Source organism: Aquila chrysaetos, chromosome 7, assembly GCF_900496995.4.
Source record: "Aquila chrysaetos chrysaetos chromosome 7, bAquChr1.4, whole genome shotgun sequence".
Lineage (NCBI taxonomy): Eukaryota > Metazoa > Chordata > Aves > Accipitriformes > Accipitridae > Aquila > Aquila chrysaetos.
In genome coordinates this window covers 2942459-2967520 of record NC_044010.1, presented here as the reverse complement: position 1 = coordinate 2967520, position 25062 = coordinate 2942459, and the positions used below count along the sequence as shown (strand labels likewise).

The following is a 25062-nucleotide window of genomic DNA, read 5'->3' as shown; positions in this document are numbered from 1 at the left end:
GAAAAAAAAAATGGGTGTGAAGCCCTACATTTCAGAGAAAACCCATTTTAAAATAAGTATTAACCCTTACTTGTAAGTGCTCAGAGTTCATTTGATACTTAAATGGTAAATAAGATAATGTTGGGAAGGATTTTTCCTATATACCAGAGTTTGGATCTAATATTAGGTGCAAAACTCCATTCTGTTAAAAACTACAGAGTCATAAACGACACTTCTGTAATTAGATTATGGTAATTTTATGAAATGTGTGGTGAGCATAATGCATTTTTCTTTTTTAAATGTTTGTGTTAATTAGAAATAGGACTCAGTGGTAAAGAGCATAACATGTTGAAAGCTTCTTTTTTTAAGAACTTTGAATATTTTAAGCTACCTGTAGTAGTGTAACTGGACTCTCTGGTTTTGTTTTTTGCAAATACCTATCTTTTTGCATCACTATGTATGATTGTTAATCTAATATTGATCCTGAATGCATTTATGCAGACCCTTCATGGCCAACACATGCAATTGCAGCTTCAAAACCATTTTAAGACTTTTAAGGTTGCAAAACAAAGCACTCGAAAGTTCCAGATTTCTTAAATTAAGTTTGCTTGTGCATACAGCCTTTAATTTCATGATCCCGTATTTCTTCTACAGGTCTAATTTAGTAAAATGAATAGTGTTTGCTCAATGGAGAGCACTTCAATCTTTCTTTGCATACTTAGGACTCAGAGCATACCTGAATATTAAGTTCCCCATGGACTTTTGCAACAGAAGTGCTCACCAGCATAGTTTTGAAAGCTTTATAAACATTAATGAATTGACCTTCATAATATTTCTGTGAGATAGAGATATTATTATTCCTGCCGTGTAGATGAGCAACTGAGGCACAGAAAATCCCAAATGCCAGATTGTTTAGTGTCCCCTGGTTTGAGTTTCCAGCTTGACCTGCTTTGAATCTGATTTTTTTAGCATATTTAACATTTTTATACCACTTATGGCTTCCAGTTATGCCTCCCATTGTTTTCATATTCTGTTGCAAGTATTGTGCACACCTACAGAGTAGTCTTCAGGCTAGTTATTCGTACTGTCAATTATATGTCCACCTTAGATGGTCAGATCAGCTCTGAATTTCCTTCTTGTGTCAAATGACTACAGAGAATTCTGGCTCCACATTGGACCTGTAAATCGTACCTAAGATGTGTGAATATCATCAGCCTCCATTATCTCAAATTGGTCAATCACAAAATGGAAATGTGATTAGCAGCCACATGTGAAAAGCCTAATTCATGGCCCATGGCTTGATCATTTATAAAACTAAGTGATAAGAGCATTGATAGAATATCCTTTCTGCAGTTTTCTATCTGAATTGTACCTTGTACCTTCCTATTTTGTACCAAATAATAGACAAGTTTGGCAGACAACAGCTCTCTAATTGTTTACTTTTGGTTTGTCCGTAGGACAGACCAGACTGTACTATGCATGGAGTGAGGCAAAAGTTCTATGGCAGAAAAAAATAATTTAATTAGTTCCCACAAGAGGGGAACAAATTCATGTTGCATAGATAATCTTAGTTTGTCTATGTTCTAACTTTTCTGCTTTTTATGGTTGACCTTGCATTTTTAGCAATATAAGAACCGTAGCATATCCTGAGTTGGAAGGGACCCACAAGGATCACTTAGTTCAACTCCCGACTCCACAAAGGGCAACCTAAAAGTTAAACTATTTGCTGTAATTTTGTGTGCTATTTCAAGTGGGATTTTTTTGGTTTTGTTTTCTTTTGTTTTTTAATCCAAGGATTCATTACGTTCAATCCTGCGGAGTCCTTGGGTAAAGAACTGAAATTCAGGATATACTTTTTCCTCAGGAGGAAGAGAGAATGTCCCTCCTCACTGCAAGTATATATTAAGGATAGCTTAATATTCTCTCTGTTCAGAGGTCACTTTATCATAGGCAGTTGTTCAGAGATCAGACCATCATAACGGAACGCCAGTCTTCCTTCCCTGAGGTCATGATGGGACTGGGAAATCTCTGGATATCCTGGTGGGAAAAATGGAAAAAAAACGGTGAAAAAAACCACGGAACATACTGAGGAACACAGTATGTCTTCACATTTACATAGCCCAGGCCTGACCCATACAATCCGGTGTGGTGATGCCATCTCTCACGTGTGAGAACTGTACTGAGTTTATACCTGGGACACAGGGCTTTTCTCACAATGTTAATTCCCATCCCCAAGTTTTCTCTTGTCTCTCCTTTATTTTGTGTTCCATCTTTTTTATCCTCTTTAACAGTTAATCCCTGCTAGTGGGAACTGGACACACTGGATATACTGTTCCTCACCTGTGGGCCACCAGTTAATTAATGAGAAATTTTCTCACTATTGTAGTGGGAAAAGCAATTTTTAATCTCTTCTGGGAGGATGGAGGAAATTCAGCCTGGCTGGCCCATATCTCAGGGAGCGTTCTGATCGTAGAGCTGTCATATAAAACATCAGTTGTTTAAGCAACTGGTTTTTTTCTACTTATTTCTGAAAGAAAAAGACTTCTACTTCATTTTTTTAAAGAAGTGACTGAGAAATTACTTAGAGGTTCATGGATAAAAATATGCAGTAATGGGAGATTTTTTTTTTTTTTTTTCCCCAAGTAGAAGTACATATACTATGTAAAACATGCAGCTGTTCTTAGCTGAGGTAGGCTAAATCTGACGGACCTCATTCTCACTCGGTTAGTTTAGATGAATCTCCATTCATATCTGACTCTTATTCTGAGACATCTGATACTCCCTGGTGTATGGTATATGCCCAGATCCCTTTTTGAGATCTGTGTGAAAATACTGTGAAAAGTTAGTACTAGTGCATTCACTTTATAAACAGAGAAAAGGAAGCAGTGGAGAAGTGAACTAATATACCCTAAGGTACATGAACGTACTGGGCTATTGGCTATTGTAAGAAAAAGTGTTTATAAAAGCAGCTTATAGGGATATATTAATTTGTCACAATGTATGTTAGAATCATTATAGGGGAAAGTCAGAGGACTGTGTGATTAGAAGTGTAAGTAATGTGCATCTGTGGAAAGGAGAGAAAGCAATATATTGTTAGGTACAGATGGCTGGTAAATATGTTCAAATGTAGTAAGATGTTATCTTTGTGCAGTGCTGTGTCCATTCCTAAGAGATCACCAGCAAAGACTATGAATAGTAAAAAATACTAGAGACAATCTGTCACCTGTAGCTAGGGTCAAAGTCTGATGAGGTACACTTTTTATGGTTCCTTTGAAGTTAAATTGTATGCAGTACTGAAAAAAAAATGACCCTTAATATTTAAGGCTTTGAGTTCATGAATGCATGTACTCAAAAGTAGCCTTACTGAATTCAGTGGTATATGTGCAGATAGAGGTGTATATGGTAGTGTATCTTTTTGCAGAATTTGAATCCAATCAATCAAAAATAATTGCTTATATTTCATTAAAAAATCTGCTATATAAGAATGCTATGAGGTCAAACACTCTGAAGTCAGATCCCTTGTTCAGCTAGTATTCGGTTACATCCGTATCTGTGGCAATCTAGTCTTTATCGTATCTTTTTATTTTCTTGAAGTGTCTGCTTATATGTTGTTCCTGTCTTCCATCACATTTGGTTTGAACAATACACAACATATGAGAAGGATAGATGCTATTCTCTGTGTGTTCTTTGTAATGGTTCCTGTGAGAAAATCTCTGTGTTATCAACTGGACATCACAAAAAGTCATACTAAATAAGTTACAAATGCTCATCTCAGCTTTGTTCATCCCATTCTGTCTATTGTATCCCTTAAGGATGGATATGTGCTTTCAGTTACACCTGTCCGACATCAGTTGTATTACAGATACATTCCACTGTAGCTGTGGATAAAAGTTAATTGTAGTGGGTCCAAAGAACCCTAGTTTGTTCATCATTTGTCCCTACGTATATTTTTAAATGCTCACTGAATGAGGCAAAGGCAGGAAAATTGGCATGTGGTTATGTAAACAGAGATCTGATTCTTATGATCTTTGGATATAGTGTCTTCATTTGTGTCTGTGAGCTATGCCCTTGGTAGCGTTATGGGCAATGGAGGAGGGGATAGTAATGTGCAAGATCTGCTGGATTTCACTGCTGTTAGAGGGCAAAAAGCAGCCGCTAAATATCTCCATTTCATTTGGAATATATCTTCACCATATGTGAGATGAGATGCTGACCAATGTCTCCAGATTAAATTCTTGATTCAACATCAGAAAAAAAGTCCTCCAACTGCATACAATATGCATACAAAAAGGAGGTAGGAGAAGATTAATTATGAATTAGTAATAAATAGTAAACAATGTTGTAAATGCTAGTAATGAAATCTGGTAATGGCATTTGTATACAGGAATGCCAAAGGATGTTGCAAAGTAAAAGTTTTCCACTGGAATATACCAATAATACAGATTATCCCTATATCAAACTAGGGTTTTAACACTGTGTTTCTATAGCTTTTCCAAAAGACAAAAAAAACCAACCCAACCTTCAAAAGCTTTATCGTAGTAGCAAAATTTTCATCTATCATAGTAGCATGGAATTTTCTTGCAAAACTTTTTGAATTCCCCAATATGGCTGATTTTTTGTAATTAAAATATTCTGAAAGCAGCAAACAAAGCATCTACTTCAGAACAGTAACCACAAACAGCCATAACAGAACAGGACATAATCAGCCTAAAGTAGCAAAGTTCCAGAAAACCCAAAAATGGGAAGACATGCAAAATTAATTAGCATTATTGTTATGTTGGTCTGGTGTAACTTTAATAAAACCAGATTTATTTATTTTTTATTTCTCATTAAAGTTATGAAATTATGTTATTCTCTGCACCCACAGTTATAGTGAAGTCAAAAATATTTTCCTTTCAGGGCTATCAGATATGTTGACTGATTTTGCAGTTCTTGTAAATACTCATAAAACAGATCTCCATCAGACAGATGATGTTCTGAATCAAACTCACTCAAGTTCTAGAATAGTATAGTTAAATGATGCAACAACAACAACAAAATCAATATGAACTACTATTTGAATTACTTTGACTATAATGATTCCCCATTTGGACAGAAGTCTTGCTTAAGTAGGTAGGCCGAATTGAGCTTTGAATTCAGTGGTTTAGGGTTGGGATTTTTTTTATTATTTTACATTAAAGCTAAGGCCAAATATAGTTTCATTGAAGTCCGTGGCATTTTTCTATAGGTTGATGCCCTATTTCTTCTTGCCAGTTTAAAGGCAAGAGTGGGAAGTCCATTATAGCACATTTACTGAACAATGGATGCAATTCCTTTGTGTTCTCCATTTTCCTCCCTTTTTGTATATTTGCCTTTTTTTTTTTTTTTTTTTTAACTTGGTAGAGTTCTTTTAGAAAGAATGGGAAGGGAAGAGATGAAATCATTTTACATACAATGTCTTCTCTTGAATTTAGGATTTCTCCAGAGGGATACCTACCTTGGGATGATTATATTCATGTATTACCCTGTAACTTGTTTTAACTTACTATGCTGTAACTCAGTGCTGTGGTAGATGTGGCAAGACAGTGTAGTTGTCAAGTGGTTGCTTGGCCACAGCAACACTGATTTAGAGAGATCAAACAAGTAAGATTAAAATCCAACCACTCTGAGCAGGAGGGGCTGGACTAGTCAGTCTGCAGACTTCCCTTCCAACCTCACCTATGCTGTGAACTGGGAATAATACAGTTCGTGAATCAATGTGATTTTATTTATTTGTGGCTTTTTCTGTCTGAATTACATTCATTCTGTATTTTTGATACACTACAGTATATTTCAAAGAACAAGCATGAGGAGAATGCTTTTTGAAATTCAGAAGGCCTTGTTTTTCCCCTGTGGTTCACTTAACTTCGCTGTTTGTATCAATATGAATCATATGTGAATAGGACCATCCTCATTTGCTAGTTTTTAACATCCAGTTTGCAGAATGGAAAATGACAGTGGAAAAACACATCTCAGGTTTCTGCAGAGATTTTAGTCATGAAAAGAGGAACTTTAGTGAGGACTGCAAGATTTCATTTTAGTTAGTTATTTTTTAAACTAATTGTCTGGGAGATGCCTTTGGATGTACTTAATTTTTCAGGGCCAAGCAATATGAGGAAATTGAAAAATTATGTAATATGTGGTAGAACTGGTGTGTTTCAAAAAATAGTCATATGGTCCGCATACAGACTTTTTAAAAATAGTAGAGTGAAAACAATACATATTAAAAATATAGACTCTATACTAATTTTTGCAACCTTATGTTTTAGTTTTTTAAAGTATATTAAGCTGCTTCCAAAGGAAAAAAAAGTTTCATATGTTCATAGTACAAAAATGTATAATATACAAGTCAGTTCATTTCAAATACTCTAATGTATCTCTCTGTTTTTTTTCATATAAATATAATTATCAGTGTATAATATTTCTGAAACTAAACTGTTAAAATTCAGGTTGTGTTTGAAGTCTACTTTATGTCCAGGACAGACATTTTCTCAAAAGTCTGCCATAGCTTATTAAATGACCTTTTATAACAAAGTAAATTTTGTAATTTAAAAATCAAATGACAAAACAAATATGCTTATTGCTGAAAGTATTATTCTTCTATGCCAAAAGTTGTGTATGTAAATATTACGAAACTTTACTAATCTGATTGTTCCCTGTGCATATCTTTTTTTTCCTGCCCCTATATTTCGTATTTCAGTAACACTTTTTTTCCCTTGTGTACCCACGTTTTCCATGTTTTTTCTCTACTGTGTTTTTCTCCACCAATACCGATCTCCTTTTTCTCCCTCTCTCAGATGCACTGCTGCTGGTGAAGATAATAAGCTCATAAGAAATACCCTGCTGAGACAAACCAATGGTCCGTGTCGCCCAGCAGTCAGTCTCTGACAGTGGCAATAGAATATGCCATTTAGGGAGAGCAATAAGTTAGATCACATTCTGCAGTCCATTCCCTTTCTAATCTCCCATCATCCACCATCACTGGATTGGAGATGTCAGAGAGGGTATCCTTAGCCAGTCCTTTTAGAATCCATTTATCAGTAATGTCCATGGGTTTGTCTAATGCCTTTTTGAACCTGCTGATACTGTCAGCCTTCACAACCTCCCATGGTGGCAAGTTTCAGAAGTTCATTACCTGTTGTGTAAAGAAGTATTTTGGTTTTTCGTTTTAAACTAATCTTTCATTTGTTTTGAATGGCTCTGTGGTTTTGCCGAATAACAGTTCTGCATTTAGCTTACCCACTCTGTTGATGATGTAAATCTCAGTCATATCCCCGCACAGCCTTCTCCTCGCCAAACTGAAGTTCGTGGCAGCACTTCTTGTCTTTTCCGATGAGACTTGTGTCCATCACCTTAAGCATTAGTTGCCTTCCCTTGTATCAGCTCTGACTTGACTTACTTCTTCAGATGTGGAGACTAGAGCTGCATACAGTAGTCAAGTAATAGGCTCACAGAGGTTTTATATAGCAGCAAAATTATGCCCTTTGTGTTATTCTTTATACTCTTCCTGATGATGGTGAACATTACTTGGCTTTTTGGGTTGCTGCTGCACATTAAACCAAAGACTTCAGAGGAGTGCCAGCCATGCCCACAAAATCACTTTCCTGAGTTGTAAATGCTAGTTCCAAATTCAACATTGTGTAAGTCTAGTTAAGATATATTTTCCCCCTCTAGATGCCTTATCTTACGTCTGTCCACACTGAAGCTCATTTATGACCTTCTTGCCCACTTATTCAGGCTAATGAGGCCTTTCAGGAGTTGGTCACCATCAGTACTGAATTTCACTATCCAAAGGAGCTTACTATCAGCTATGAACTTGGAGATTTCCATGTTCGCTACCTTTTATAGGTTATTAAATATGATGAATACAATTGGTCTAAGCACTCATCCATGGAGTACCCTACTTTTGAGTTTTCTTCATCGTAAAAATCCATTAAACCCTATCCTTTGTTTTCGGTTATCTAACCAGCTTTCAGTCCACAAAAAAACTTTTCTTCAGTCCCATGACAGCTTTGTTTCTTTAATAAGACTGCTGTAGAATGTTATTGGAAGGCTTTTGGAAAGCATACATATATTCCTATCCCCTTTATTTACATGCATGCTGACAGCTTCATAGAATTAGAGAAAACCAGTCAGACAGGATTTCCCATTGTAGAAACTCTGCTGGCTTCTGCAACGATCTTTATCCGTGTGGTCAGTTAGTCTTTATTTTACTGTCTTTCTGGGGACAGCAGTCAGCCTTCCCAGTATATAGCTCCAGAGTCCCTTTTGTAGATGGCTTTTTCCCTATGACTGTTTCTAGCTTTACACAGAGTAAAAGAACTATCCATGGATATCTTTATCTAAGAAAAAAAAAAAAAGGTAGTTTTTAAAATAACCTGTGAACATGCTCAGAAGCCCTGGTTCCTAAAGTAGTTTAAGAGCTAAATGGAATCCATTGCTTGGATTTGAAATTTTGGAAAGTTTTAGCTAAGCTGGGATTTTTACAAAATATATTCCTTTGAAAAATGAAAATTTAACTAATAAAAAAATGTATCTTTCCTGTATTGTTTTCTTAGGTTGGAAGCCTACTGATATCTTGTCCTCTTTCCATCTTTCCTGAGCAGGGAGCAGTCTTACCAATCAGAGATTCCAGGCACAGAAGCCTATAAGTGAGGGATGTCATGGTCTTATAGCGATATAATGCACAGCAGCTCATATTTATAAGCACTCATTTTCACCACTACAACCTTGGTGAAAGCTGTAATCACTGACATTTTTAAATTTCCTACATAGCTAAGAGGCTATGTAGGTTTCAGTCAACACTTTATCCTCTCTTCCATAAACCAATCAATTACTTGCTTCAATGAGATTTTTGCATGTGGCATGTTGGTTGCAGTTTGGAGGTAGATTCTACATCCTAAGTCACAGGCTTAGACTACATAGTTCAATTTTAACAAATAGACATCTCAAAAATTATTTACCGAAGTAAATCAGTTTTGCTGTCAGATATTACAAAAAATAGGGTATCTCTAAAATGCTAATGGAAAAGTTACAAATTTTAAGTTTATGCAAATTAGCAGGAACAGTTTTGACTATAAACCTTATTACTTAATTGATACAGTTTAAAATTTAGTTTAGTCCTCTATTTTCTGGGGCTATTTAGAGAATATAAAAATCACTTTGAAAAAATGGTGTCTTTGCAGTCTAATATAAACTACCATAGACCAAAAGTTAAGAAAAACTTTTATATTGAAAAATTGCATTATACACCATGTGAACAATTATACTAGATATTGCATATAATTACTAGTGCGATTTTCTTTTTTCAGCTAATGAAATATATCATGGTATCTTAGAAAGAGATTGTTGTTATGTTCTGTACAGCATATTAAAATGTTCATTGGTAGAATACTAGCAAGCCCAAAAATCAGTTTCCTATATTCATTTAGATAAATTATTTAGATTACTTTAATGAAATATACATGCAATTTACCGTAAGAATATTTGCTTAAAATTATTTAAAAGAGAATTTAAAAAAGAATAACAAAGCTGAACAAAGATTTATGCTGATATTGTAGCTGCATTTGTAATTGTTCTGTTTCTAATAAATTATTTCACATATTGCACATAAACTGTATGTCCTAGGGAGCACAGACTGGCTCTAGAGACAGCATGCCAAAAAAAGGAGATGTAAAAGAAAGCTGGATAACGTGGAGAAGCAGTCCTAGCCCCATCTGCTGTCTGCCTCCCTCCCCCCCCCCCCCCCCCCCCTTTTTTTTTTTTGGCACCTTCTTTCTTAGGGCATTTGGGGTAGGTATGTCACATATTTATTTGAACACAAACTGATGTTTTAGGATATTTTTCTTCTGCTTTTGCCTGCTATTGAGATAGTTTAATTTTAGAAAAAAGATCTACTTTGTTTTACGTTTTCTGCTCACCATTGATAGTTTTGGTCCATATTGTTCCTACTAGATGCAACTCAGGTTAAATAGGAGCATCCTTTTTTTTTTTTTTTTTTTGTCACCCTAGGATCAAGTTAATTTTGTGGCCTTCCCCTCTTCTTCATCTGTATTAGTAAATGCTCCAAGGAAGCCCAGGCACAGTTATAGAGTCGTTACTCATTCTTACATGTATGCTCACACTAGCTTTATCAATGCATAATTGAAAAATGTACTTCAAGTGCTAGCTTTTCATGTCAATTTTTCTCACAGCCCTTGGAAATAGAAGGGTTGTTGGACCAAGGCTGAGAAGAGTCTGGGGGTCTGAAGTGTTAACAGCTTGTCACTGTTCTTCTGTTGAACAGGCTTGATCTTCAGAATCACTTCTGAGGCTACTCTAATTTGTGCCAAAATCTCAGTCATAAAGACATCTTTTTCTGCGTTAACTGTATGCAGTATAGCTTGGCTCTCCTTCCAAACTGGTTTTGTCCTTTATTTAGAGCCCTAATAAATATAAATATTTTACTTGAAACTTGTCATTTACTTGGATGTTCAGTAGACTTCAACAATTTGGGTTTTTTATTCTACAAATGGCAGAATTTTGCATTCACAAGAATTTCCCGATTGGAGTTTGTGTAAATAGTCAAATTTGGAAAATGGCTGCAAAATAGAAATAACACTTTTGAGTCAATCCTGGAGTTCAAGAATTTTTACTGTACTATGATCCTGAAAAGATGTACATCACTGTGCTTCTAAAACATAGTTCTGTCTCAATAACAGGACCCAATTAAAATTTCCAAATGAAAAGTCTGGCTATAGATTGCAGAAATACTGAAAATACAGAGCAGGTGCTAAATACGTAGGCAAGAATGCAAATAAGTCTTTAAAAATATTGATCTTTGCATTCTTAGATCTAAAAAATAGTACTGAAAGCTCCAGTCATAGCTAAACATCAGAAAAACTTACTGTGACTGGAATTGCTAGAAATTCAGACTTTATTATAGAGAGGATTTCTAAAAATTAATAATGAAAAAAAGATTATTTGTGAAATATATGTTTTTTCAGATAAGGAAGAACATTATTCACAAGAATACAGAAATCTCAAATAAAATAGAAAATTAGTAATGCAGTTAGGCCAAACATTCAACACACTACATTCAATACTACAATTCATAATTCCTGATGTTTTTGTGACATGAGAGGTAAAACCATTTTTATGGTATGTAAGTCTAGTTCCAGCTTAGATGTCAGAATAAAAAATGTTGTATTTGAGTAATCCTACCACTTGAGAAGATGAGAAGGTTAAAAAAAAAAACCCCAACAAACCACAAAGCAATCCAAACCAGAAAAGGAGTTGTGGAGATCTTTGATAAATGTCTACATTAACATAAAAAAGGAGTTACTTTTCTACAGCTTACTGAAGTAGCATATGTTTCTGGATTTTTGCAGTCTAGAAACTAAAAATTAGATATTCTTTTAAAAGACATCCCTTATCAGCAATAATTAAGATACGAGATGAGTAAGACTTCTTTCAAGGAAGTGGTTATTTGCTGAAAAAGATACATTTGGTTGTTCCCAAACTACTTGTGAATATCAGTTCAAGTGTTTCCAGCTGTAATGGAAGAGTTGGAGTGATACAGCTGTACAAATCATCAGCTGCCTTTTACTCAACAGGTCTGCAATTAAGGAATCCCTTTTGTTGAAGTTGTTCCATAGGGACTGCTGAATGCTTCAGCAGACATGGTTCATGAACAAGGTAATTTCAAGGAAGACAAAAATACCTTAAAAAGTTACATTTCATTCAGTTCAAAGTACTTCCTCTCCAATCCAAACCATATACTAAAAAGAGAGTCAATCCTAGAGTTCAATATTATATATTATAAAACATTATTGTTATTATACTAAAAAAAAAAAAATATTATTTTCTACCCAATTTTAGGTAAGCAGTCATACATACAAAATTAATTACAGTTCATTTTTATGTGTATTTGTATAGTCTAGTCTAGTTATTTTCAATTTCTTTCTTATGTTAGCGTTCTCCCTCATCAGATTCTTCCTCATAAGAATCAGGCAGGTCATATTGGTCATAACATCCAGTTTAAGATAACTTAAAATATTATTTGAGGCAGTCTTCAAATTCAAGGATGCATTGCGTCATGCTCAGTTCATTTATTCCCCAAGGTATCTCTGCAAAAATTAGAATTAAAAGCATAGTATTATAAATAAAGATTAAGAAAAGGTGAGTGGTTCAGTTGCTCGTTTTGCGAACAACTTCTCTGGCATCTTTGTTTTTTAAATTGATATTAAGGTTTTTTACCTCGTAGACTCAATTCAGTTTATTGGTTTATTGGATCTCTTCCCCTGGACGGGTTCCATTTCTTTCTGCTGAAGCTGATCTGTTGAGGCTGAGGTTATTTGTGACAGTGTTTTAAAAGCATATTATGTGTCGTCTTTTCAATTTACAGTTCAGCTGCCTTGCATATTAAGGTTATCTTTCAGTATACCATATAAGCAATACCTACCAGTTGTATATTGGCATATACTTCGCAATCTACTTTGTTGCAACAACATCATTTAAAATATTACTGAGTAAAGAGCATATCTAGAAATTGACATGAGTGAAATTCACCTCTGTATTCAAAATACTGTATCTTTTTAATTGAAATGTATTGCAGTACTACAACATATAGCAAAATACAGATTGTCTGCCTATATGTATAACATAAAGCATACATGCTGTTATCTGTGGTTACAGTTCAATCACTTTGCTCATTTGTTCTGTTTCAGACGGTTCGCCATGGTTTTCCTTATCTACCCACTGCCTTAGCTTTTGACCCAGTTCAGAAAATTCTGGCAATTGGAACAAGAACAGGAGCCATACGAATGTATCCTTTCTCATTCAGAATTTACACCATTTCTATGTAATTGTAATACAGTGATGTGAATCATCTTCTACAAGCACTCAGGTAAGGTTACAGTTTATGTCGTTATGTTCTACTTCTTTTTTGCTTTACTAGATGGACTGGAAAAGGATGAGCTCTTGAGGAATTGCCATTAGGTCCTTAAGATGTCCAAAGAAAAATTTTTGATTGAGTTTTTGGCATATGGTTTTGGCATATATTGGTTAACTTAAAGCAGAATTAATTTTTGGTTTTCAGCATGAAAATTAGACACTTTTCAATATGTAAAGGTAGACTACACAGTGGTAATGAGCAAGTTGTGACTGTTGTGCTAGCCATAAATAAATTCATTGCTGCAATGCAGCTAGCCAACTGTAGACGACTTCACTGAGATACCTATGTATGAGATATTGTTTAGACTCTTCCAAGTGAATGATAGGAAATAAGTGATTTTAGGGTAGAATTCATCTTTTCCTGGAAGAGAGGGTGAAACACTCTAAAAGTGCCCATTTCTCTTCATTAATTATAAAGGTACATCAGTGCCAGCACTTTATGTACTTTTTTATACAGTGGGAATTTTAAGTTAGAAGTCTACACAGAATAAATTGAATAGAAATGTAATGAAAATTTGAAAACTTTGATTTAAAAAAAAAATCTGAGAATATTTAAGTGTGATATATTTCAAAATGTTTCTCTGCATAATTTTCTTAGTTTGTCGTGGTTCAAATGTATTCCAATTTGGTGAAAATACATATACAGTAAGGAAAAAAAGAAGAAAGAATATTTCAGGAAGGCTTAAAAGTTACAGGATATGGAAGTAATAAACCAGTATTTGTTACAACCTTTCTGTAGCTAAATAAATTCTGGGTTTAAAGTAGGGGACAATGCTGTATAAAATACCAATCTAATCTTTTCTGGTTCTTTTGCTACCATTGTTCCCAAGGTAACTATAAACCCAATGAACGGAAAGGCAGGTTACAAAGTAAAGAAAAAATCTCCTCCTGGATAACCAGTCTGTGCTTCATGTAACATGACTAAAACTTTGTTTCCTCTGGTTTTGGGTGCTCTTGTTCTGAACAGTTGCATTTTCATAAGTCTCATTTTCTATCTGATCCAGAACTTCTCACAAGACTCAACCAAACCTCTAGTTATGCAACAAGCTTTGCTTTGATAGTTCTACTCTTAATATTTACCTGTATGAAGTAGATTGAATATATTCTGTTCGATTACAAATTGGAAAATCCCCTTGAATTGTGCGCTTCTGGGGAAGTGCAAGTCTAGTAGTCATGCTTTCTTCTTTTGGGAGGTATGCAAGGTTAGAGAGCCGGAGCTTTGTCTCTGGAAACTTCACTGATACCTTCTACGAGTGGGGGTATTGGGAGTTTAATGGGTAATGTAGGAAAAAGACCTTGCAGAAGATTGACTCCTGAGCCCACCTCTTCTTTCCATCTTAGCAACCTCGCTTTTGTAGGAGCAGTGCTGTTACTGGCTAGGTATCGTATACCTTTATAAATCCCTCCTTTGAGAAATATGCAGGTATGGAGCCTGAATTAATACAGGTTCATGTAGAAGTTAAGTTAAACCTGAATGTCCCCTGCCACAGGAATGGAACATGCAGTGGAAAATTAGCTGTATCCCTAACCTTATATAAAACTCTCTCTATAACTTCTGTGGAAATGGATTATAAAGGGTGAGAGGAAGAAGGGAGAAGAATGTTTTTCAGTGCACCCTTCCCTGTAATCTCTGTTCTCCAGTTTTGGTAGCAAACCCCTACCTCATTCACAGAAAGTTTTCTATGAGTTCTAGTATCTGAATCAAACAAGAGCATCAAGATTACCATGGAATTTGTGGGGTTTTTAAAGACATGTCATCTCATAACATAAGTGCTTCTCAGCTTAGGCACACAGAGCCTGGTTTGCTTAATTGAGCACTGAGTTAATGGAAGTTGTCCTTTGAAGACAGAGGGTGCCATAAAAGGAATTACTTATTTATTCATTTTAACTAAGGCTTCTCCACTTGGCTCTCAAAGGTTCACAGAACATATTACGTAAAAAGCCTAGTTGTGGACTAATAACTTTGCATTTGTACACAAGGCTGAACAGTAATCAGTGAAACGGGGCCAGGGACCATGCATGGAACACCACTCATTTAAGCCAGTCTTGCTACAGCTATTTGTAATTGTTGAAATCAGGAAATAAAGTTCAAGCCAGATTTAGTATTATATCTGAAAATACAATTCATAAAGGAATTTTTTTAAGCAAACTGAAAAAAGTATAGATTTTAATGGCTCTGAGTCTTCCATAGTATCCTGTAAAAATACTTTTTAACAGAGCCGCACAATTTCATTCTGCCATGAATGTGTTAGGTAAGAGAAAGAGAGAATTTGTTCCACACATACATTGTGTTTGGCTGCTGCTGCTAAGCAGTACTGTGGATGGAGTGAAAGGACAGACTATTTGGCTACTGTCAGAGAAATGCACCCAATTATTTATTTGTTTATTTATTGGTAGCAGCAAAAGGGCCTGGTTTGGATCAGACTCCATTGTGCTGGGCAACACAAAGGCATAGCAAGACAGAATTTATGTTTAGTATTCATGTAATGATGTAGAACAAGTTTTCCTGTGACCAGTGTAGGTCGCATAACGGTATTGTTGCTTCCCTGTCTTTCTAAAAGATCCACAAAGTATTGATACTTCTATTGGTCACAAGTTAACAGGTCTCAAAAGACAAGCTGTTTTCAAAGAAAATGAAGCATGTACCCCTGTGTTATGAATTAATGTTTAACATCACGCCTTCAGGTGATCATTTCAAATGATCCAGCAGCAGTACTAAAATTGACTATGCTAAATTGGCCTGAAATAGAGTATATTATTCATGAGCTGCCATTAAAGTAGAGAGATAAATGAAAGTTCATTTTGGTATGACAGTCAATTTGTCTTCTCCTAGATTTCTTTTCAGGCTGCTTTAGATGCAGCTGCTATAGCTTCTATAGCAATGGGAATTGCTGTTGCTATGCTCTACTGATCCTAGCAGTCTCTGTGGGATTCTCAAGGAACTTCAAACAACAATGTAGGTTTTACCTACACTGATGACTGCTGGATACTGGATCCTCATAGGGACAGCTATGCTCCAGCCCACAGAATGAGAGTGCTGCAAGTCATCGATGAAAGAGTATCTTCCCATTACCAACACAAGCTAAGAAAATCTGCAATTAAAGGGTAAAAAACCCACTCTTGACACAATTGCCGTGGCATCTGGTCATTCTTTTCCTTTGTCGTAAACACAGCAAACTTTATTTTCCCTCTGAGGACTTTTTTCCCATTTGAAGCCTGTTCTCAGCTCCATACCTTTGATCATTGCTCAGATCATTGCTTGATGCCACTCTACCTGGACTATCCTTGCTTCAGGCAAACACATTCAGATGAAGAGGGGCTATGAAATTGAATTCCTTTTCTTATCGTCTCCATATCCTTCTTCTCTAGTCCCAGTCTGGAGAACCTTCTGACATTACACACAATAAAACGAAGTGTGCAGTCTCTGGTTACTATCAGAGAAGGTTCTGTGTTACCATACAAGGGGGCAAGAAATTAAAAGACTTGGTCAGACTTAAGTCTCTTCCTCATTTCAGAGGAAAAAGAGAAGTCTGGGGGTTTGTCACATTCTCGAACTGAATAAATAGATTAAAATCGGTGTTGTTAGCAATGATTATTCCAGTATCAGATCTGAAGAAGTGGCATGTTGCTGTCAGATTTCAGGATGGATATTTCTGTATTGTCATTTATTCAGCTCACAAATGCTTGTCAAAATTCATCAGAGGTACTTTCTGGAGTCACTGAGTCCTTTCCTTTGGACTTCTTTCATCACATCAAAATGTGCTTTGCCAGTACTGCCACCTACTTCAGACATATAGAATACAGCACCTACGTATTTTTGTATTGAACTGCTGATTATTTGGCGGTCAGCTGCAGTAAGAAATTCTGAAAGAGAATCTTCTGTATCTATTATAATCTTTGCTTATTAAAAATGAGAGCAAGTTTGTCTTAAATCCAGTGTAAAGAAAACAACTTACTGGGTCCAGAATGGCCTCCACACCACTGAAAGTTTATCCATCATCAAACAGGCTTAAATTAGTAATGTGTCTTTGGATGTGTTTTAGTGTTGTCTATTGTTGTCATTAATATATATTCTTTAGACTTACAGGCTTCATTTGTCATGGATGCAGGTTAAGGGGCATGCAAATCTTCACTTTCAGTTTCTTCCTTGAGCAAAAAAGTAAGCCGCCCACAACACATGCAAGGCCTTTCTAATAGACGTAACAGCTTGCTGTATTCCAATGTTATCAGATAATATAGTAGCCATTTTATACCTAAGCAAACAAAATTATTCTGATTCACTAGCATGTGGAAGTGTTGCTCTGTCCCCACCTTTTGCTTAGCTGCACAGTCCTGACACTTTCCTTGCTCTGACTCTAGTGCTCATCAGATATTTCTGTAAGCAATCCAATTCACTAATGTGGCAAAATACTAGTTCTTTTTTGTTGTGTTACCTTCTTGCCAGATTAGTGAACTGAATTATCTGGTGCTTACCTCTGGTGCTAGTCAGAGTGATGCATAAGGAAACTGGAGGGGGTGCATAGCTGGGACTGGACAAAGCGGGAGATAGAGGACAAACAGAAATTTTGGCAGTAAGGACCAGGTTATTAGATTGATTTGTCTTACTACGTGAAATTGCATCCCAGAAATCCAGCTATGGCAGAATGAAGTTGTCTATGAAATTTACTACAAAATGTAGAAATAGTCTTTCAATTTTGAGTGGTATAGAAGATAGCCTATCTTTTGCTTACATTTAAAAAATCTTCTTCAAGTAAAGCCATTTTCTAATCACAAAAATTCTGCAAGCTCTGATCAAGAGAGAGTCTGTTTTAGGTTCATGTTTGGAATCATTTTTCTGGCCTGTTTTATGTGTTTTTTCCAATGCTTTGATAGCAAGGGTGATTTTTGAATGTCAAATACAGTACAGCAATACTTATTTTAATAGGTACATTTTGTGAAAAACAAAACGTGGCTTCAAGAAGGCCAGTGGCATCCTGGCTTGTATCAGAAACAGTGTGGCCAGCAGGACTAGGGAAGTGATTTTCCCCCTGTACTCAGTACTGGTGAGACCGCACCTCGAATACTGTGTTCAGTTTTGGGCCCCTCACTACAAGACAGACATTGAGGTGCTGGAGCGTGTCCAAAGAGCAACAAAGCTGGTGAAGGGTCTAGAGAGCAAGTCTTACGAGGAGCGGCTGAGGGAACTGGGGTTGTTTAGCCTGGAGAAAAGGAGCCTGAGGGGAGACCTTATCGCTGTCTACAACTACCTGAAAGGAGGTTGTAGCCAGGTTGGTGTCGGTCTCTTTTCCCAAGTGACAAGCAATAGGATCAGAGGAAATGGCCTCAAGTTGCGCCAGGGGACGTTTAGATTGGATATTAGGAAAAATTTCTTCACCAAAAGGGTTGTCAAGCACTGGAACAGGCTTATGGGAAGTGGTTGAGTCACCATCCCTGGGATTATTTAAAAGACCTGTAGATGTGGCACTTGGGGACATGGTTTAGTGGTAGACTTGGTAGTGATAGGTTAATGGTTGGACTTGATGATCTTAAGGGTCTTTTCCAACATAAATGATTCTATGATTCTATAAGATTATATCAGTTCTTTCTATGAAACAGCCAATAATCACATATTTGATTCCAGAGTTACTATCCCAAGTAAAGGGGAAGGTGAAATCTAAACCTAAGATCGCTCTATTGAACAGCATGGATCCTGAGCAGCTGAGGTACACAGAGAGACTACATTACCGGGAAATCGAATTGAGTCTGTTTGTGTGCTCTAGAAAAAAATCAGGCAAAGAAAACAAATAGCACTAATTAAATGGTCGCCTGCAGAGTTCTGAGAAGGTATGGAATTTTACAGTAGTTAAAGGAAGTGTGGTAAAGAATGTTTGACATCAGGTTGGATGTACTTTAAAAGAAAAGAAGAGAATATAACTTGAGGTTTTTGTCTGTGAGAAGGATGGCATAACATCTAAATATAAAGTGTGACAGATTTACTCTCCCTGGAACTGCTGTCTCTTAATCTAAACACGGTTTCAGTAGATCTTTATCCTTAAAATAAGCCAACTGTGTTCCATGCTGTTTACTCTGTGTGATTTATTGGGCAGATGGAATGGGGGAAGCACAGACAAGATCATAAAACCAAAGTTCTGTTGTTTGACTTGGAAGAATCATTGATGCATTTCATCTTTATCTCATTGTGGAATATATTTGGGATTTTTCCAGAGCACTTGAGTGATTCAGGAACACAAACCTCACTGAGAGTCAGTACTCGTAACATAAGTTCTTTTAAAAATCCCTCTGGGAATCAACACATACATATATGTATTTTATATGCATAGATATCTAAATAGGTTATTACCAAAATTAATTTATTGTCAATCTACAAGAATAAAAAAAATTATAAAAGATATAAAAATAATCAAATTTACCTGTATGATTAACTCTGACAGAACCAGAGTTTGGGGAATTTTAAATCTATACCAAGATTATTATGCATCTTGTTATGTGTGCATTCATATATATATATACACACACATATTAGGTCTCTGCATATATGCATAAATTTGGGTCCATTGGTCTCCCAAGCCTCTTTCATGCTTTTTAAGTAAGCAGGTTAAATATGTTACAGTTAAATGTACTAGGCTTCCTTCACTTTAAATTGGTGTTTATCCAGGAGGTAAAAAAGGAATCAGATCTCTGCAAACAAATTACTAAGAAAAAATAGATTTTCATATATTTGGAGATGCACATAAAAATGGCATACAGGTGGATGGATCTGGCAGCATTTTAATTGGAGCCGATGACTACATTTATGATCAGTATCTGAAAAAAATGCCTTCTGGATGTTTGTTGCAAGAATTTTATCAAGTTTAATAAAAAAACCAACTTACTGTGATATTGAAATGATGACTAGTGGTGATAGTCAACCATTCCAAAAAAGTGATGTGTCTTAATTAGACTTTGTGTGAGCTTTAGAGCTTTCCCTACCTTTTTTGTTAAAAAATATGTCATCAACAGACGTGTTGTCATGCATAGGAGGTAATGCACATCAATTTGCCCTCCTTTCCAGTCAGCTAATTATCTTTTTTAGACAAATATCCATGACCTAAATTTGGCAAACATCCTTAAAGCAAAGAAATTTGTAGTCATACTATGCACTTAGTTATTTATTTTGACTCTTTTCTTCTTTTGCTTTTATCTGGCAAATACTCTTGGTGGGAGAGGGAATCGGTATTTCTCCAAATAACTTAGGAAAACTAATATCTAGCAAAAAGGCAAACCCAAAGTACATAAGTACACACTGGGATTCTTTTAGCATTGTGAAGAGAGACCTATTTCTGTCTAGATACAGGCACCCATTCCATTTAAATTCTTGACGACTTCTTTAAGTTAGGTGCCTGTCTTGCTCATAGGTTGTTTATGGAAGGAGGCCATGGACAAAAGGGAGCTGTGGAGGGTTGAATGCCCATCATGAAGTAGAAAGGGTACAATGACTCTAAATAATTGCCTCTGCATTGGGAATACCAATGTAGAAGATCTTCGGAAGTTTCTGGAACCAAAGAGATCCAGCTGTGAGGATCTTCTGCAGCAAGGAACATGAACCACATGTTGGTGGTTCAGTATGAGATGGGACAGACATAGTCACACGCTATTTCAGCCAAAAGCTTGGGTATAGGACAAATGCATAATTTCTTCTGAGGTCTGAAGAATGGGGAGATGGACAAAACTATGAAGCTATGATCTCATTCAGGAGAAGGGGAGGGAAGGTTTTCCTTGAAGAGGTTCTTTTCCCTCATCCATGGCCAGCTCTGTCCTTCTTTCCCTAACTGTGGCCTAGTTCCACTCCGATCCTCATAGTTCTTATGTTTCTATTCCTCAGCCCTGACCTGTCTTTTCTTAGTGGCAGCAAACAAGCAATATTCTTTCAATCTCCACCTTTCTCCTGACCTGTGCAAAGCATCCTCTGAATGACATATTTTTCTAAGGAAACTGTTCAAGTCAAGAACCAAGACATTTCCCGAGTGCTTCAGATATAGCATTCAAAGCCACACATAAGTACAGAAGGAAGAATCAAAAAAGAGCATCATGGGAGAAGACAAGCTTGTCCAAAAGAAATTGTGGATCAAGAGCTATCAGACAGTGAATAGCTGAAGCAGCCACGTCTTAGGAGGCATCAAAGAATGTAAGCATAGCATCAATCTCCCTGTCCAGAGGAGCACAGGGAGGGGAAATGACCCAGAAATTTTGGGAGCCTGTTCCTTTTTAGGGTTGTTGTGAAGAAGATCAAAGGTAGTTTAGAAATTTTTATGTAGAAGTCATCACCACTTAAACACATTTCTGCCAACCCACTCAGTCCCCTTCTGGACACACAGTAAATTCATAGCCCTCCTCAATCTTGTACATGAGTACCATCCTCAGTGCCTGGATCATCTGGAGATTGTGGGAGGTAGTGCTTCAAAAAGAACTGATCCTTACTATTCCTGTCTGAATGGAAAGGCTGCCCTGAGTCCTTGCAGAGGTTTTATAAGGGACAGCAGGCACCTATGATTTGGAGAGAACTGGGAACATTAACCCCAGTCTCTTACATAACCCCTTGCACTGGTTACTAACTAAACAGTTAAGAGTTAGAGTTGCAAGGCTCCATAGGGTGATTGACACTCTTGAAAACAGGCATGGACTTAAGAAACTACATGAAAGGACGATGAAGTCACGGAACTAGCTTACAGCAGAGGGGCTCTGCTCCACATCTGAAAGTTTTGCATCAACTGCTGATAATTTCATATCCTGAGGATAATGCTGTCCCACAAATCCAGGCTTGTTTTCTGGGACCAGAACCTCCAGTCAATCACACATGAAGCAATCATGGTGGCAAGGACTCCCAAAAAATCATTCTGCCTATCTTTTTCCACAGAAAAGCAGGTCCAGGAGGATGGGCTCATTAAAACATACTTCCAACATAGCTTCTGCAGATGCAAGATTAAATTGCATTCCTCTTCTGAAGCACCTCACAGAGTATATTGTCCAGACTGATACTGGGGAGGTAGGCCGGGAAGCAGGTACCATTGTGCTGCTCTGAAATGGTACAAGCAGGAAAAAGAAAATTAGAAATAAGAAAGACCTTACCTGGGCAGTAGTGGTCAGCCAGAACTTGCCCTTGGTGAAGCCATGCTGGCTGTCACGAATCACCTCCCAGCCCTCCATGTACCTTAGCATAGCTTCTAGGAGGATCTGTTCCATGATCTTCCCAGGCACAGAGGTGAGGCTGACAGGTCGGTAGTTCCCAGGGTCCTCCTTTCTACCCTTTTTAAAAATGCTTCCCTTTTTCCACAATTTCATATGGTACGGCATATCCTTTTGGTCACTTTGGGTCAGCCGTCCTGGCTGTGTCCCCTCTGAAACTCTTGTGTACTACTCACAGCAGGGGCAGAGTGGGCAAAATAGAAAAAAACTCATCGCTGTGCACGCACTGCTCCACAGTAGTAAAAACTCTGGGGTGTTATCAACACTGTTCTAGTCACATATCCAAAACACAACACCATACAGGCTGCCATGAAGAAAATCAGCTCCGTCCCAGTCAGACTCAGTAGACCTCTCAAAAATTCTGCAGTACTGTTTGTTTGAGCAGTTGTGGTTTTCAAACAATGAGGACTGGAAATCTAGTGATCTTAATGTGCTTTCATTGTAAAACTTCTGTCTTGAGCAGAAACAGGATTTTGCAGTCTTCTCTCTAATTATTGATAGTAACTGTGCTTTTCAGTAACAGTATCTGGGTTTTTTTTTCATTTTACTAAATTAATACTAGCAAGTCTCTGGTTATATTTATGTGTTGCTATTCAACATTAGCTCTAAAAATGCTCACAGATAACATAAGAAGGAAATATTGGAATTTGATTCATTTATACTATGGTTGGTTCCTGGTTTTTTTTTTTTTTTTTTTTTCTTGTGATTGCTCCAAGAAAGCTAAAGCCCTAATCACCCATTACACTGCTAGATTTTAAGCACCTATAGCAGGTGCATTTTAAATGCTAAGGCTTTTAGAGGAGTTTGAGTTTCTGTTTTGTTATTTAGTTGCATTTTCTACAATGCAAAATTGATAGCTCTATGACATATTTACATATTTCAATTGCTTCAGTAAATAAATAAGGATTGGCTGAATTATGCAGTCTGATCTGAGACACACCAATTTCAAATGCACTGTGGTTTTATTATGAGATGAATCAAGGTGATGTGTGGTAGAAGCATACTAGCATTTAAGTAAATTCATGTAGTAGACATGCACATGAATAACTTTACTCAACTATATCGTCTCTTGGAAGCCTATGATTAGAACTTAACAGCCTAGTCTTTTAAAATAATTATCTTTAATTCGTTTTTTTCCTTATTATTTGCACCATGTAAGTTCACAGGTTCAAATAATTTCTTGATTTCAGATGTGGATAGATGTTTGTCCCAATTCCCATTAGATGATAACAGTAGTGCTTTCTTTTTCACAGCAGTTTTATTAATCTTAATTTGTAGAGTTTGAGAGATTTCAATTTAAGTTCAATGCTTAGAGCTAATGAGTGGCTAACACAATATATCAATACTTTATCTCTTGAGGAACTTGATTTAAAATACGTGATTTTGTTAGGAGAAGTGTCCTATATTCCTTCTACAGATGTCATACACTCTAATCAGTAGATTATTTGCATAGTTTTAATGGCAATTCATTTTATCTTACTAGCTAAATTCATGAGAGGGGCATCATTTTGAAACCCAATAATACAGTCTATTATATTAGATAAGAATTAGGTTAAAACTTAACTTTGAATTTGACCATTTTTAAACAGAAAATGAAGTAAGTGCTAGAATGAAAAGTGTTTAGGTGCCATTCATGAAACCAAGCAAGCAAAATAATGTTTATTTCCATGTAGTATATTGATAAGAGGCTACTGGAAGATAAGAATGACTTCAGGGTGATTCAGAGAAGAGATTCTTTACCTATGTCTTATTCCACTGGGGAGAGTAACCTAACCACCAGTACATAAATAGGGCATAAGTAGCACTGTCTGTCTTTCCAGTTTTTGAGAGTTATCCAACTGGTATGAATCGAGCCACTAAACTTCTAATAAATTATAAGTCGTACATGTCGACATTTTTTCCCCAGCATTTTCAAACCAAAACGATTTGACAAATTCACGATTCTTTCACATTTTCATTTTGTCCTTTTCTTCCTTGTCCTCTGCAAAGTTTGAGCAATTTCTCATGTTACTTATTCAGTAAGACTGCAGAATATTTTCTTTGCATTATGCTAGTGTTATAGACTACTTGTTTGTTCTCTGATTTGAGTTTTGTGAGTGTTGTTTATCTTCTTCTCATTCAAGGTGTGAGAGATTTTGTTTATTTACTCCCTGAAGGAAGTCATCCAGTTTATGTGTGAGAGAGTTTTGTTAAGAAATCATGTGAGCACTTGAGAGATACGAGTATACACTCTTAGCGATACATCTGCTTACATGAAGAACTCAAAAAGTTGAGGGAGGGACTTATAAAACCACTATCTGGAGATAACAGCACATGAAGCCTTAAGACCTGACCCAGTACATTGCTTTACTCACAAGAACAGCCCCATTGAAATCTGTAATATCAAAAACTACACTGGAGTGCCTAAGCAAGATTTAAGTGGAAGTCAGGCATCTGAAACTGAAGCTGAACTTCTGAACATCTCTGCTGAGTTTTCTAACCTGGGAAATGGCCAGCCTCTTCAGGTGCTTTAAGTGTTTTTTGTGTAGACACCCACCAGTGCCTTTGTTTTAAGAGGGTCAAGTAGCTCAGCATCTGTCTCATGATAGAGCACTAATATGATTAATCAACTAGGCACTTCTCCAGCAACCTCTGTTACAGGATTAAGATCTGGCAGACCTTCTCAGAGCAAGTGTACAAGGTCAGACTGAACACAAAGTGCAGTGGTGGATGCTAGTTCTAAGAGTTTGTGCTCATCCTGTATCCACTGATTTGTGCTCATCCTGTATCCACTGACTTGTACTGTGGATGTACTGACTTGAGATATGGGACTGTCAGTTCAATTTTCTCAGCTACAAGTTTAAACCTACACATCCCATTACACACAACAACATTTTTACTACCAGACCATATACACCTGTAAGGTATTTT

The 25062-nt window shown here is 36.6% G+C and overlaps 1 protein-coding gene across 10 annotated transcripts in view; it reads left to right on the top strand.

Annotated features, from left to right (window-relative positions):
- The window catches only part of STXBP5L (syntaxin binding protein 5L), a 203634-nt gene that overhangs the window by 6082 nt on the left and 172490 nt on the right, over positions 1-25062 (top strand). For all 10 annotated transcript variants that reach the window (XM_030019693.2, XM_030019690.2, XM_030019695.2 and 7 more), the window contains one exon: positions 12705-12802. In XM_030019693.2, the coding sequence (XP_029875553.1) occupies positions 12705-12802 (98 nt within the window). The remainder of the gene's footprint in view (positions 1-12704; positions 12803-25062) is intronic.